This window comes from Rosa rugosa, chromosome 5, assembly GCF_958449725.1.
Source record: "Rosa rugosa chromosome 5, drRosRugo1.1, whole genome shotgun sequence".
NCBI lineage: Eukaryota > Viridiplantae > Streptophyta > Magnoliopsida > Rosales > Rosaceae > Rosa > Rosa rugosa.
Window position 1 is genome coordinate 2,874,592 of NC_084824.1, and position 16,039 is coordinate 2,890,630.

At 39.2% G+C, this 16,039-nt stretch overlaps 4 protein-coding genes across 5 annotated transcripts; 1 reads left to right on the plus strand and 3 right to left on the minus strand.

The window, feature by feature from the left end:
- The first annotated feature begins 7,616 nt into the window (after window positions 1-7,616).
- Window positions 7,617-8,252, plus strand: LOC133712475 (uncharacterized). The gene has a single exon (XM_062138580.1). It carries the CDS (start codon window positions 7,814-7,816, stop codon window positions 8,030-8,032), a length of 219 nt encoding a protein of 72 aa, XP_061994564.1. The 5' UTR covers window positions 7,617-7,813; the 3' UTR covers window positions 8,033-8,252.
- A 677-nt stretch (window positions 8,253-8,929) lies between these two features.
- On the minus strand, window positions 8,930-11,589 carry LOC133710767 (uncharacterized). 2 transcript variants are annotated; one of them, XM_062136899.1, is made up of 5 exons: window positions 11,174-11,589; window positions 10,581-10,747; window positions 10,055-10,354; window positions 9,685-9,948; window positions 8,930-9,449 (listed from the first exon to the last, which is right to left on the minus strand). In XM_062136899.1, exons 1-5 carry the CDS (start codon window positions 11,499-11,501, stop codon window positions 9,072-9,074), a joined length of 1,437 nt encoding a protein of 478 aa, XP_061992883.1. In that variant the 5' UTR covers window positions 11,502-11,589; the 3' UTR covers window positions 8,930-9,071. The 2 variants fall into 2 exon arrangements, with proteins under 2 accessions (XP_061992883.1, XP_061992884.1); XM_062136900.1 differs by having other exon boundaries at window positions 10,581-10,757; window positions 11,174-11,356.
- A 721-nt stretch (window positions 11,590-12,310) lies between these two features.
- On the minus strand, window positions 12,311-13,456 carry LOC133710768 (probable calcium-binding protein CML25). The gene has a single exon (XM_062136901.1). It carries the CDS (start codon window positions 13,213-13,215, stop codon window positions 12,625-12,627), a length of 591 nt encoding a protein of 196 aa, XP_061992885.1. The 5' UTR covers window positions 13,216-13,456; the 3' UTR covers window positions 12,311-12,624.
- Window positions 13,457-14,469: 1,013 nt separating this feature from the next.
- LOC133709171 (cyclin-T1-4-like) lies at window positions 14,470-15,318 on the minus strand. Its single transcript, XM_062134825.1, has one exon. It carries the CDS (start codon window positions 15,316-15,318, stop codon window positions 14,470-14,472), a length of 849 nt encoding a protein of 282 aa, XP_061990809.1.
- Between the last annotated feature and the right edge of the window lie 721 nt (window positions 15,319-16,039).

Consider the following 16,039-nt stretch of genomic DNA (forward strand, 5'->3'; position numbering starts at 1 on the left):
ACAAAAGTGTTAGCTGCAAACCCTAGAGAAGGACCAACCAAATCCTTCCTCTGTTCTCCAGTGCTTCGTCTTATACCTGTTGTGGCATGACTACCAAGCAAAAGGCAATAGTCTCCCTCATGATAAATCAAATTGCAATGATCACACTTGCCTACCAGGTTTTCAAAAAAATATGAAATTTCAACCTCAACTCCAGGTGCCAGTTTTAGGGTTTTCTTGAGGAAAAAAGGTTTCGAAATATCATGTGCCACATGAACCCTAACCTTACCCGTATTTGCAAAGAGTTTATCATCCAACTCAAGATACTTACCAGCCACAGAAAGCGATACCTCTGATCATGTCAGGCTCCTCAAACAATGGCGGAATATTACTAAGTTGAACCCAGAAGAAGAGGACAGTCAGATCAACCTCTTCAATAGCCTTGATGCCATCATACTCCTGAAGCACAACCGGAGCCTGGTTAAAACGCCATGGTCCACCCTTTAAAACCTTGCTACGATCCTTGCGCAAATCAAATTCCAGGACAAAACGGTTTGGAGCCCGCTCTTGAATCTTGAAACCTTTGTCAAGGACCCATACTCGCCGGAAAAAACGTTTCAGATCATTCAAAGCAGCCGGTTTCTTCACTAGAGGATGTGCCAACAGAGATTGCTTGGCACGTCGCTGGATTCCACTCGAGGCTCTTGAGACATCTACGACATCACTGCTAGCAAGCGCAAGTGATGCAGCAAAGGACGAGGTTACAGCATCAATGTTGGACATGTTGCTGGGTTTGGGATCAACAGAGTAGCGACGGAGGTCGCTTTGGTTGTTTGGTTTGGTGGCGGCACACATAGCGCTGCCCTAGCTAGGGTTTTTTTTTTTCTTTTCTTTTTCTTTTTATTGAAGAGGAAAAGGTGTTTAACTTTAGGTTGTTACCTTTTATGGTTAAAAACCAATTTTAATTCTTTGAAATACAATAAACTAGACAAAATAGAGCACTTGTCAAAAGTGTCGACCGTAGAGTGACCATACTTGAGTGGAGAATGACTCAAAACTTATAATTGATGCACTGAACGATCATATTGCAATTCTTGCATGCGTGACAGCATTTTCAATAAATGAAACATATAATGTACCTTTTGGAAAGAGAGAATTTGAGAAAGTGCTCTAAAGGCTTTTGTAGTTTTTTTATTGTTTATTTAAAATATTTTCTCTTACCGAAAATAAACATACATGAATATTATAGATTTATGTGACTTTTTTTTCCAACACTATTCATGATTTTCAATTCAAATTTTTCACTAGAAATGTTAGTACTCACATATTTGGTCTATAGTTCAATCTTGAGATACATTTTTTCGGCATTTTCAATTTCTGATAATAGTTAAAACAAACAATGAATCCGAATCTGTGGACGAAGTAGTGTAATCAACTAGAGAAAAAAGGTCATCCAATAAGGACTATAGAATAATCTAGGACTAAATTCAGTTTAGTCCCTTAAACTTTAGGTCAAACATCAGTTTGGTCCCTTATCTTTTTTTTTAATCAAACTCATCCCTGATCTCCCAAATTGCATCAACCTTGTCCAAACTTTGAATTTGACTCCAAAGATGACGTCATGCGCTGAGTTGGAGCCGACAAGGAGGTCCCACATTTCTGATTTTGAACCCACAAGAAGGGCAAAATGGACATTTCAAATTTAATCTAATTTCTAATTTTTTTTCTCTTATTTTCTCTTTCTTCTGCCTCGCACTCAAATCTGAAACCTCCTCTCTCTCTCGCTCTACTCTCTCTCTCATTCCCAACCACCATGAACACTGGCCGGCCACCATGAATTCTGGTAAAAAATGCATGTACCAAATTTGGTGGTGGACTTCTTTTGAACTCTTTCCTAAAGCTTCAATGGACCAGCTCTTTTATCTTTTACAATCACTCTGTTATTGAGATAATCAAATCAAATGTTGCAAAATTTATCCCAACCCAGGCTACAAGAATGATATACAGATGGAACACCGGCCTTATCTACTGAGGATACACCAAACCATAAATTAATAACAAGATTTAGATATTCCTTCAACCCAACATAACTCAACCTTAGTCAACCAATCCACCAAAACCAAAATTATTCATGCAAAATTGAAATGTGATTTGAATTCACACCTGCAATAGAATGCTTTAAATGAACTACATATGCAACCAATCCCAACTGGAATTTAAAATGTTTGGTAGATCAAAGCCACAATTTAAAGCCATCAATCTTCTCGATTGTCATGTTTAATTTCGGGCCTTCCTTCTTCAACGCCCCTGCAACACCGTGGGATCGACTAATGCGGCCGACCATCATCCACTCTCTCTCTCTCTCTCTCTCTCTCTCTCCTTCCCATTCCAATTCCAATTCCAATTTCGATTCCAAGTCCTCTAACTCCTCCATCCGCATACCGAATCGCCTGCCGGGTCAAGTTCGTTAAGGGCGATTACCACTCCTCCTCACAGCGTCGAGTTCGTTAATGGCCTCGACAAGGTCGTTCTCCTTGGTCCGCGCAGCAGTCTCGCCGAGTTACTCCACTAAACGCCATCATATTCTCCGCCCTCTGAGGTTTCTCATTTTCTGTGATCCGTCGAGATCTTATGCTTTCTTTGATTTCATTTTTGCTTAGATTTTTGGATTGCCTTTTCTTTCGATTGTCTGGTTTTGGTTGATTGTTTGTGTTAGATCTGTTTAGCTTGTGAGGAGATGTTCATGGTGGCTGGGAATGAGAGAGAGAGTAGAGAGAGAGAGAGAGGAGGAGGTTTCAGATTTGAGTGCGAGGCAGAAGAAAGAGAAAATAAGAGAAAAAAAAATTAGAAATTAGATTAAATTTGAAATGTCCATTTTGCCCTTCTTGTGGGTTCAAAATCAGAAATGTGGGACCTCCTTGTCGGCTCCAACTCAGCGCATGACGTCATCTTCGGAGTCAAATTCAAATTTTGGATGAGGTTGATGCAATTTGGGAGATCAGGGATGAGTTTGATTAAAAAAAAAACATGAGGGACCAAACTGATGTTTGGCCTAAAGTTTGAGGGACTAAACTGAATTTAGTCCAATAATTTATATACTTGACTAAGAAAAGTTCTTTAAAGACTTATCTACATAATATTTATGTGAAGCATTCAATGTACTTTATGACAAGTCCGAAGTCTAGGTGATAAAAGATTTTCAGGAACAAACAAATCATAATGATATATGCAATAATCCAAAGCATATCCACGTATTTGAGAGCAGAGCGTTCTGAGTTTTCTTTTTTATTGATGAGGACGAGATATCAGAACTTAAGCGAGCCATCATTTAGAGATTTAGAGAAAATGTCACCAAGTTGAATGAATCAATCTAAATGGTTGAGACTTGCCATAAATGTTTTCATCTTATGTTCTATTTTTTTTTTTTTTATCAGGTTAGTTGTTAGTAACTCACACACCCATGCAGTGGTATCCCAGCGCCAGGACACCTGCACCGACATTGCGGCGAAAGCCTGGTAAAGCCAGACTAATCCACTGCACCGCAGACGCACGAACCCAAAGGGTCCCTCAAATCTGCTGGCCACGGGATGGAGCTGGGATTCGAACGCTAGACCTGTGGGTTCCAGACTAGGCCATTCGACCAACACACCACACCACGTGGTTATCTTATGTTCTATTTTGAATTGACACATAAACAAATTAAAATTTATATCTCCACTTGGATTGTTGATTGGTGATTTTAACCTCCCCAAGTCATTATCAAATGTCTTTAATCATCTAACAACTACTAGCTAGCTTCCTATTTGAAGAAGTAATTAAAAAGTATGAAGATAACAATATCAATATATGCATATCCAAAACAAAATAAATTATGTCGCCTTTAAAGTGAGACTAGCAAGTCTAAGGTTTGAAATGGTCGGACTCACATGGAGTGGAAAATATGTGCATGCCCGCCCACTCCCTAAGAATTATTTGGTCTCTGTTTTGTCCCCTTGCTTTGTTCATCTCCAAATACATATTAATCAGTAATCACACAAAACATATATAGAACGACTTAATAGACTCTTCCAAGTTCCTCAATTATAAATAGTGGAGCAGTTGGGGCTAGGGGAAACTTTTCTCATCATTTCTATTGTGGATTGTGATTCCCTTTTGTCCTCACTATTACATAGGTCAATATTTGTTTTCGAGTGCATATATATAACACCTACAAGGTGGTTTTCTTTGTCATGACAAAGATAATAGGATAATACTATTACCTAATTGTAACCATGGTACAAAGAGTAGTAGGACAATTGCATAACGTACAATATATGTTTAATTACCTTAACAAATACTAAGAGGACAACGAAAAATCTTCAAAACGTATACTAAAATGTAATTGACTAAAATAAAAAGCAGCAGATGATGACAAAGAGTTGTCCAAAACAGAATTCTCGAGGTTCGCCTCTCAAAATATGCTTGAAAATGACATGTCGTCTAATGATGCTATCACGAAGACGTCTCGAATGAGAAACTTAGGCACCAAGGGATATGAACGTCATACACTTGATTAGAGTTCTAGCCACGCGAACATACTTGAGACCTCGAGAAATAGTTCGACGGAATTTTTCTCGAATAGTAATCGCTTTAGCCACCAAAACATCAGCATAACCCCCTTTACTTTGTTTGTATTTTGAGATGCTAACTGAAGATTAACATAGTGGTCTAGTTGCAAGACAGTTGGGAGTTGGGTTTCATTGAACTTTTGTTAGGTGTGGCGCTAAATAGATAGGGCATGTCAATATTGATTTTAGATTTAGCGTGCCAAGGAAAAGTCCAATGTTAAACATAACTATTTGCCCCCTCATCTAGTAGCATAGGTCACATGGGAAACTTCCCGACGAGTAAATGCATTGCATATTTTAGCTTCGAATAGAGATTATACATTACTATATAGTTTCAATTTTATAAAGTGTGCGTGGAAAAAGAGGTGGAACATGTCTATTTGTTTATTATATCGAATTGAATAGTATGAGTAGGGTTTTCCATGAGTATCTGGTTTGGATCGTAGCACAATATCGATGATCGCCGGCCTCCAAGAAAATCGGACGGCTGGAACAAACAATATCATCTTTTTCGTGTGTATTTAGATCGCTACTTAATTATATCAATAAATGATTATTTTACATAATTAAAATTTAAAATACACATAACAATAAATAAGACGAATAATTTTACATTTCACTTATCATAAGAGTTCGGTTTTCACTCTTTGGTCGCGGCCCGCGTATGTTATGAGGCAGTTTTCTAGTCTTCATGGCTATAATGAAGTTCCTTGACTCCATAACATGCAAAGACTTGTTCATCATTAATATATCCAACAACTCACATGCATGTATTATTGAGCATATCTTACTTGACTAGTGAATCAAAATCATTAATGTTAAATAAAATTAAAATAATACGTAAGGGTCAGTGAACTACTAAACTATTTGCTACTTGCTAGTAATATTTACATCATTGATTTGGCACTACTTTCCAAAGGAAAAAAAGTCGCACGGATGGCTTAATTACGGATGTCCGAGAGGCTCATCTATTTAGTTTTATTTATTTATTTATTTATTTGGTTGAGGAGAGTATTTTAGTAGTTGGTTGGTTTGTAGTTCTTCGAAAAAAATAACCCGTATTTTGCCTAGAAAATATGAAGTTTCTATGTTGGGCCTGTGCAGCTCGTTAGTCTTAAATCATATTATGGGTTTTAAGTGAAAGTAGTCCATGCTTCAAATGGGCTGATGCTTGTTTTAATAGTTAATACAACCCACCACTTTGGGTCGTTTATCCTTCAAATTATTAGAGACAAAGACCCAGAAGTGGGCAACACATTACCAAAACATAAGAAACCTAAAATGAAATAAGCCCTACAAGCATCCAGCCCAGTTGCAAACCCTTTGAAGGAGAGGTAAAAGCTTGTGGCGGGTAAAAAGCCAAACAAGAAGTCACGAGATTTGCTGCCAAAACTTGAAAGCCAACCAAATTGTTCCAACGCAAGAACACCGTACCATGCAATATATCCATCAAAAGAAACACAAGGTGCAAGATAATTGGAACACATAGATGGACCAGACTCATACGTGATTTAGTTTTGAGTTGCTCCGCATGAGCTAATGCTCATTTTAGTGGCGCAATGACTTGTATGAAGGTCGTCATAAATGAAGCCCCAATAGCTGCTTATTAGGTTCAAAAACGCCATTGTACATTTTTATTGGTCAATATGATCAGTAAGTCAAATGAAATCTTTAATAATGGCGTAGCTTTGGTTTCTGGTGGTAGTTAACTAATTATAACTTATGATTTACACTTGAGATTTAGATCGTGTAGGTTTTAGTTATGTATAGTGTTGTAGTTGTTTGATGTGACTTTAATTCATTTTAGTTTGGTTGTTATCATCCGGGTGAGACCCCTTTTGCTAGCTGCAAAACCCATTTTTATCGTTTGGTATTCTTGAATTAAGGATGGATGCCACGCGTCTCCGAAACCAAAGTGGCATACAAATCACAAAGTGCAACGTCACCTACTCTTTCTGGACCTGCTCAGTACACTTGGCCAAAACCGTACTTGATAGTTCCCTAGACTTCTTTGCCTCTGTAGACGATGTCGATCCACCATGTCGATTCCACAGTTGACATGCACGCAGTGCTTTCCCTATCACTTCCGAACAGTTTTCAGATAATAACGGGGGAAGTTGAAAGTGCTAAGAAACTCGGAATGAAAATTAGTATAATGTTTCGAAACATGTAATGTAATGAAACTTTAAATTTCTCTAAATTAAAGAACAATCATACAGGATTTTAACTTACCTTACAACTTAAATTTTTTCAAAAACAAAGTCGATGACATAATTAGCCTTCTATATCTTTTAGGGCACCAGATGTTAGACACATATTCGTCATATTCTTCCTCAATTGAATCATGCATGACACAGGCCTGGATAAAGCTCCAAACTTTGCCCTAGTTTCACTTTCAGTAACCGAGATAAGACGGATAACCAAAATTATGACCATGTCACCATGCCAGTCGTATTGAAAAGAAAAGAACCATCTACAAGTTTTCATACCAGAATTTCCTTGTGGACTTCACCTTATCCATAGCAGCCAAAATCACTGCTCTTAATACGACATAGAATTCAAGCAAGTCCTCGTTATTTTATCTTTTTATTGGGTCGGAACGCAAAGCGAGTCTGAACCAAAGACATTTGGCGCATGTTTATATTGAGTCATTGAGATCCATACCTTACCCAGTCAACTAAGAAATTCCTAGTAAATAAGGCATGCAGGTGGCTGCCTCAAATGACCGACCTATCCTCTTTCTAGGACTTGCTAATTGTTCTTTGACCAAAACCTGCAGACTCCAATTAAGCACTATGTGCCTGGACTAAACCCCATTAATCAAATTGGTTTAAACCTAAAGTTGGTGACCCATCCATGTACACGCCTAAGAAAACAAAGACGCTTTGACCCTCTCTCCACCAATGAAGTAATAATATAAACCAAATGGCCAACTGAACCGAATACTTGGACATGATGAACATGATGGTCATTTTGACTGTAACAAGAAAGGGCTAGTTTGGGTAGAAAAATTGTATTTGCACGCCTAAGAGTCGTCTCTAATCGAAATCAAAACTTAACCTCCAACCCTTTGCTTATATACCTTCTCTTCCTTTCTCACTGTTCACGAAGAAATAGTGTCCTTCTCGTTTCCTCGTTCGAGTATATATAGTCTTCAATCGACGTTCATAACTCTCTTCAAGGAAACACTGAAACAGAGACATAAACAAGAAGAAGAACAGGATCATATGGAGCACAAGAACATCAGCATCAACAACAACATGGAAGGACAGGAGGGTTACAACGTAGTTCCTGTTCATATGCAAGTCATGAGGATCAAGCAAGAGTTCGAGAAAATCAAGCACCCTTCTCTGTCTATGGAGCCGCCGGCAGAGATGAGACGTTTGCTTCTCCGGGAGATTAACGGGCAGCGGTCTCGTTCGCCCCTCGGATTGGCAGCGGTTTAAAAGTTTATGCTTCTCTAGTTCTCTTTGTTTCCTTATAGCTTCTGTCCGACCAGAGTGTTGGTGCTTGGTTGTTTGGGGTTCTATTTTGGTTTGTGTACAGTGGGAAACTCAGAGGGACATAGTGAAATAAATCTTAATACTTTTATGTACTCATCTTTTCTGGTTTGGTTTTGCAGTTAGGATGATCATATATCATATTTGTGTTATACTTTTACCATTAGACTCTATCTCTCTCTGTTTCTCTCTTTCTCTGTGTTCATCATGCATATTCACAAAATCATACATAGAAATTAACCAATTTGTGGGAAACTGGGAATCAATGTCTTCTGCTTTGTCATAATAACGATGCTCTTATACCATGCCTAGTTTATCTGAGAATATATTTTATCTCCAAGTAAATATCTTGGGAAATTTCCAAGTTCAGAACATCCTTTTCACGGACCGAGTCCTTTTCAATTTGTTTTTTGGGTATTGATGTGTATAATACGTATAATAATGAATGGATGAACTAAATCTCCAGTGACCAAATTCCCCTGAAGATGTTTTTAATTAGCTGACGTGTTCAGGCATACTTCAATTGGTAAATTCATGGTTTGAAGAAAAAATGCCCTTTCTACTTCTTTTGTTCCATGATCAAATTCAGTCGTAGTACTTGAATAAAAATAAATAAAAGAACAGCTGAAGAAGTTTCTGATCAACACCAGGCCATCCTAATGAGTGAAAAGGTCCATCCACAACTCACTTCTCCTCCTAACATCATTAGCTGTATTCATAGCAAGAACAAAATTATAGTGTTAACTATATATCATATTCTCCAAAAGAGTCGATTGATTTTATTCAGTTTGATACACGATTAAAGAAAAGAAAGACTAGTGAATTAATGCTATGGAGGCTGTATTTCAGAAACATGCTACTCATATTATTAAAGAGCAATATAAATCATAATAACGAGGCAAAACAAACATCATAAACATTATAAGAGAGTTGTGAGCAAACATTCTAAATTTAGAATGATTCTAGATTCCGATTCCATCACAATTTAGCCTTGAGCAGTGGCTGTTTCTTTCGATGAAAGTAACTTCACCCTCCTTGTGAGATCTCTCATCACATCTATAATGACACTTTTCTTCTGAATTCTGAACTGGATAGCCAACTCGGTAGAATCTGAAACACCCTTTTGTAACAAGGATTCATCCTCCATGATTTTGGTTGGGAAGTGTCCGAGTGCAATCACACATAGTGCAATAATGGTGCGAAAAGCAGCTACCTCATTTGCAATACCAAGGGGCGCTTCAACTGATATGGATTTAAGTGTATTTAAATCATGCTTCTGCACTGCTTCTACGTCACTGGCAAGAACAACTCTCAAGGCTGCCAACAGTCGTCCCTCAACCAACTCTGAACCCCCTAAGCATACCTATCAGGCAAAACAAAAGAAATGTTTAAATGTTACAATGAATGCCACACATTGTAAAGAAGGAAGTGCTAGATAGTTTTAGTGCAATAAACAATTTAACATCATCAATCTGAAATATGAGAAATTTTCAAGTAGGGATATATAAAGCTTTGATACAACCAATAGTGAAAATTCATTGATTAAAGAAATTATGAAGCAAGATAATAGCGACAAGATGTTTTCAGGAAGCAGAAACCTTGAGAAAAGGAGCCTCCCCGTCTAAATTTAGCTGGCATAATATTTCTTTCTGCCATGGAGCTGGTGCAGAAAAGTTGGGTGATGATACTCCAGCAGCCAAACTCGCAGCATCCAAAAATGCTCCATCATATTTCAGCTCAATACAATCGTAGGGGTTTGAAGGTACCACAAATCCATAATCCAGTAGGAAAAGATCATTGTTCAAACCTCCATAGTTGAGTTCTAAGCAATCGTTCTGTTTGATCTCTGTTTCGGCCACAACCTGGAATGGAAGAATCTTAATTGAGAAAACAGAACTGTAACTAATGTTCTTTTCCTTAATTTTAATGATTTGGAGACTTTGAGAATAAATTGAAAAAAAATGAAACCTTTACTAGCATCTTCTTGTTCCTGTCATCTTGGTCTTGAAGTATTCGCGCATTTGGCTTGAAACTATGGTTGCACATATCGATAAGAGGAAGCATCATGGGGACATCATCATAGATCCCATCTGCAAGCTTTTTACCATATAAACGGAATGCCCGAGAAGAAACTGCTGACATGGCCCATCCAAGGGCTGATGCACCCACAGCTTGGCCACCAAAAGGGTGATCACTTGGTTTGTTATCTTCAAGAGCACGTCTGACTTCTAGTTCAAATTCAAGAAGAAATCTGCATCTCTTGTTTACCTGGAACAAGAAATCACTAGTAAATTAAACCTTTCTGTGGAATTGACATAATTATCAAGATAAGAGTCTCAAATGAGCTATGTTGCATGTTGTTCAAATCAAGGTTGTTGAACTTCGATGTATACAAAGGTGTTAGATTTGTCGAAATCCCTACATTTTCAAATTAAGGAGCCAACTTAGAGTGTGTGATTCTCTTCCTTAAATTTTATGTTGTCGGATAACATACCTGGTAAAGAACTGGGGCATACTGCAAATTCTTTATGTCCTCCCCAGGGAAGAAGATAGGTACGTTAAACGCTTCAGGGAGGTTGCTAATGTATGGCCACCAGAAGGATCCAACTCTGGCTCGTTCTTGCAGAAGCTTCAAACCCAATTTCATTGCCCACAGCTCGTCTGCCAAATGCTTCCAGTGTCCAATTTATTCATATTCAAAACTCAGTACAGCCTAATGTACAAAACTTTAAGTTACTAAACTATGCAAAATAGAGAAAACCTATAGTATATACTACTATATAGTGGTAACTGGTAAGGTTTTGATCACCTCTAGCAGGCCTAAAAAAGCTTCATACAAGAAGCCATTCCCATTAAAGAGCTCATTCAGAACTGACAAAACATTCCGATAACATAGTGACACTAGTTACTGCTAATTTCGTGAGATAAACACAGAATATCATGTGCTGCAGTAGTGAAACACAGCTAACTAAACATTCAAATCCCCTGGAAATGATATTAATACATCAAAAGGTTCAACCTTCACTGCTTTTCGAACAAAACCAAACCGAAAAATAGCACCCATTAACCACAAAGCATAACACTTACCGGGAACTTGGCGAGCCAAATTAGCAAGAACAGCGTCAGTCCCATCTCCGCCGTCCGATTCAAGAGGGCCAAATCTCAAAGGTACGTGCTCGGGAAGAACAACAAGCTCAGACCCTTTTGGAATTTCCTCAGAAGCCACGAGTCCAAGACCAAAGGAAGTGTCTTGAGCTATCTTCACGGCCTCGTGAACGAACCCACCTTCCCGGCGGACCCATTTGATAAGGTCCGGTGGGTGAGGGGCCAAACGCCCAGGATAAGAGGCTGAGGCGGCGCAACTTAGAGGCCGAATGGCCGTGAGAGAAGCCATTACCATCTTTGAAGCTGCCATTCTGAACCCCCACTTCAGTCCCTACAAATTTAGGTTGATTGAGGTTTCAGCAGATAAAATTACATTTTGGTTTCTACATAGAAAAACTTTTTACATCTGTAACCTTGCTTTGTACCCATCAATTTTTTTTTCCCTAATCATGGCCGTTAAACCACCACCAAGGCTCGTGATGAAAGAGCCCGACTTCTACATTCTAATTTACTGGCTGACTGCATGCAGATTATGGAAGTGCCAAGCCCATCGGCACAATGGCACCCACATCAATTTTATCTTAAAAGAATTAATCTCATTGTACATTTTCTATTAAAAAACTTGTTGCCTATTGGTACCACAAGATCCTACCTTTTTAACATCAAACACCAATTAAAATAGTGTGGCTTGATAACACTCTGTCAATTTGTGGGGACAGTGGTCACAAGTCATCATCTCCTAAAAATGCAAGAAGCTCACCGTAAGTGGGAAGAGATCACAAATTTTGAAAAGGGTTTGTTCATGTTCATGCCATAAGAGGTAAATTAGGTCAATCACAAAATGACAGATTGGTTTCTTTATTTATGGTAAGCAAATTTATTGATATTAAGCAGGCACTGATTACTGTAGCAACCAGACTCAAATAGCTTCCTTTTTTGGTTAGTATTGCCTTCCTTTTTTCACAATCCACTGTTTTCACCATTGGTTACTCAAAAGTTTCGCTTTTTTTTTTTTTTTTTTCCGTGTCATTTCATGTGTAATTTTGTCGAGTCTAAATGCATTGTTTAACAAAATTAGAAAATTACAGCACACTAATGCCACTATGTTCGTGTGGAATTTTATCGGTTCTAAATGCCATAATGTGATAATGTATGTAATCAAAGTAAAAAATTACAGAGTGCTGAACTTTGAATGCCAATTAGATCGGAATCATTATACAAAGATGGAAATGTTAATATGATGATCATCAAATCATGCATACCCAGAGGAAAAAAAAAAAAAAAACTACCAAATGAAGAAAGCGTAGTCTAAATTCTTCTAAACAATGATCGACAGAGATGAACAATGACTCAAAAATCTGAATTCTTTGATTGCTGATTTTTGGCTCAAATTGGATTAAAAAACTGAATCAATCTCTGATTTTTTTTCGGTTTCAATTACCAACAGGTTGAGGTTGAGGTTGAGGTTGGGGTTGAGCATTATTCTCATAACGCGACCCCATCATCATCATCTCTTTAAACTCCTCAAAATTGATCATACCGTCGCCGTCGGCATCGACGCCGCTGATCATTTTCCGGCACTCGCCGATCGAGCACTCGTCCCCCAAGCTCCTCAGCACCTCGAAGAGCTCCTCCGCGGAGATCGAGCCGTTGCCGTCGATGTCGTAGACGGAGAAGGCGTCCTTGAGATTCTGCAACGCCTCGGCGGAGTCGATCCCGTTGGTGTTGAGCGCCACGAACTCCTTGAAGTCGATGAAGCCGTCGCCGTCGGCGTCGACCTCGAGGATCATGGACCGGAGCTCGTCCTCCGTCGCCGGGTGGCCCAGGCTGCCCATGATCGCGCCGAGCTCCGACGACGAGATCTTGCCGTCGCCGTTGACGTCGAATTTCTTGAAGACCTGCTCCAGCTCGGCGATCTGCGCCCGCGTGTTGAACGACGGTGACCGCATCACCGCCGGCTGAGCGGCGCCGGCGCTGGAGGGAGTGGATTTCTTCTTCCGGGAGAAGAGGGATTTGAAACCCATAGTCTCTGGAGAATTTGGGGGTGGATTTGAAATTGGGATTTTTGTGATTGGATCAGTAAAGATAAAAAAGAGAGAGAGAGAGAGAGTTTGGTTGGGATTTGGGAAATGGGAAATGGGAAATGGAGAATTTAATTTTTATTGGGAGGAGCAATAATAACTAACTAACTCGGAAAACAGAATCCAACTGAATCTCTCTCTCCTCTCTCTGGAAAGAGAGGCAGGGATTTTGCGTGAATCGGATTTCTGTAGTTACAGTACACCCCACACACACCAACTATATGACACCCTCAACAACCAAACGGTGATTATGCTTTCCACGTGTCGCCCAGTCAACAAACTTTACCGCTTTCTGGTTACAAGTATTTGGGTAGTTTTGGGTCAGGTGAAACTGTAAAAACGGGTAGTTTTTTTTTTTTTTTTTCCAGGTTTCCAGTAGGTAGAACAAGAAAAACCACCTTCAATAATTTGAAAAAGCAGAAATGGGGTTGGTTTGTTAGGGTTGATCTTACTCCTTGAGGAGTTGGGAATTCTGTCTTGAATCAGGAGTCAGGACTAGTCCATGTTTATCTCGTTTTGTTATCTTGCGAGGATTTTTTTTTTTAGTCCTTAAAGGGGTAGGAATTCATTTCGAATTAGGATTAGTTCATGATTATCTTATTTGGATTTATCAAATATATATATATATATATATATATATATATATATATATATATAAAGATGAGTAGTTTGGAGATGTATAATGTGTAATCCGTTATGTTATTAAGGTAAAATTGAATGGGGCGAAAATTCAAAGACCAAACAATGCAAAGAAACGTGAGCCAACACCAAAAAGAGCAACATTATGATATGAGTCACATGGCTTCATCTTTAGAAAAGCAATATCTAATTTAAACCCAATTGCCAATAGATAGAGCGAGTCGAACTTGATTCTATACATTGTTTTGCAATATTTAGGTTTTTAATTGCGTGATTCTTAGTATAGATGATCATAAACATGATATAAGATCACTAAACTCGTCGTCCCCAAATTCGAGTTATACGATGACAACAAATATTTTGGTCAAGAATCAAAACATATTCAGCATAAGAAACGATGCTAATCAAAGTAATGTTTGATCTCAAATTTATATACACAGACCTAATATTATATAACGTTTCGTTTTTCACACCCTCCTTTCGGGGATTTGATGTTTAGGCCATTGGCCCACTGATATCAAGTTTACAACGGAAATTTCCCACTGCTATAAAAAATCATTAGCCCTTTTCTAATGGCCGGGTAGTAATCTCATAAAAGCTCACAAAACTTATGACCTCCCTTGTCTTCACTTTGCAGAGCTTACTCTGCATCCAGCGAATGACCTCATCCAACCGCTCCGGCAAAACACCGAGCTCCTCGAGCCACTTCTCACCCGCGGGTAACTTCACATTCAGAACCCTAGCAGCCACCACGACTGACCCAACCGCAATGTACTTTGGCTTGTACTGCAAGCATAGTGATGTCTTGAGCCACTCCTCCACAAGACTCCACGCCACCTCAGTAAGCAGGCCGGTGATTTTATCATCAGTAGTCAACCTCTTCAGCGCTGCAACGAGAGCCTGGTAGGGAAGCTCAACATCAAGATCGAACCCGATCGTCTTTAGCACTATCATCTCCGCCGCTAGGATCAGTTCTTTCTTCTCCCTCCTCAAAATCTTGACTCTCTTTCCGCAAAACTCGTCTCTTTCTCTCATGTCGTGAGGATTGATCTTGTACTTCATCATCAGGCTCGTGATCCGGTCCTGGATCTCGCGGCAATGAACAGCGGAAACGACGTCGCTGAGGGATCGAGGCGTGTCTTGGACTTTGCTAGCTAGAAGGATACATGAAGAGGCCACTGTGTGCCAGCAGTTCTTGGCGTGAGACTGACGGGCGTAGAAGCGGTGGCACAGCATTATTGCGGTGGCTATGGTCAGGTGAGGCAGTCTCAATTTCTGACCGATCTGTTGAATATGGGAGCAGTACAGGGATCGGAGTTTTGACTCTTTGCCGACGGTGATGCCGTCCCGGCGAGTTGGGGAGTTGAGCTCCAGCTCTCTTCTGGTGAAGTACCGGCTGCGACTCATCGTGATTGGTTTCGGAATAGGGGAATGGATTTTCAGGCAGAGGAGAAGGATATGGAGGAAGAGATTAAGAGAAGTGGAAAGGCTACGAGAAATGTAGGAGGAAGTATGATCGAATTGGGAATGAAGAGCTGGACTTATAGAATTGTTTCAGTCCCTGAGCGGCTAGGAAATACTTACCCGTTCCCTGTGGGAGTGGGAATTGTCAGTATTTCCTTCTCGGATTGGGATTTATACTCGAAATAGGAATAACCCGTGTTCGATTAATTCCTTGGTGACGTGTCTTAATCCGTATTGTAAATTCTTTTGTAATATAATAAAAAGTAAATTAATTGTATCTACAGTAAATTATATCCCGTTGGGTTCATTGCAATTTGCAAAATGCAGTCAAAAGAATAGAGTTACCTTTTTTAAGAAGTATTTAAAGTTAGAAAAGAAGTAATGACAAAAAAGAAGTAGACAAAAGCAATAGTCTAGTAATCATTGTGATTTCACAAGTCAATTTGAGGGCACTACATCATATAGAAAAATCATGTTTTTCAAGTGGATCCTTTTCAAGTGCTTAAGCGAGCCGAACTGTGAGCCATTTGGCTCCAATTCTATTGCTCAATTGGCAATAAAACAAAAAAAATTATTTGTTGTATTGCAAGGTTTAGATTTCCTGGATATAATTCCAACAAACTTTTTCACGTTGGACCAAACATTCAGCTCCACTTGCAAAGGG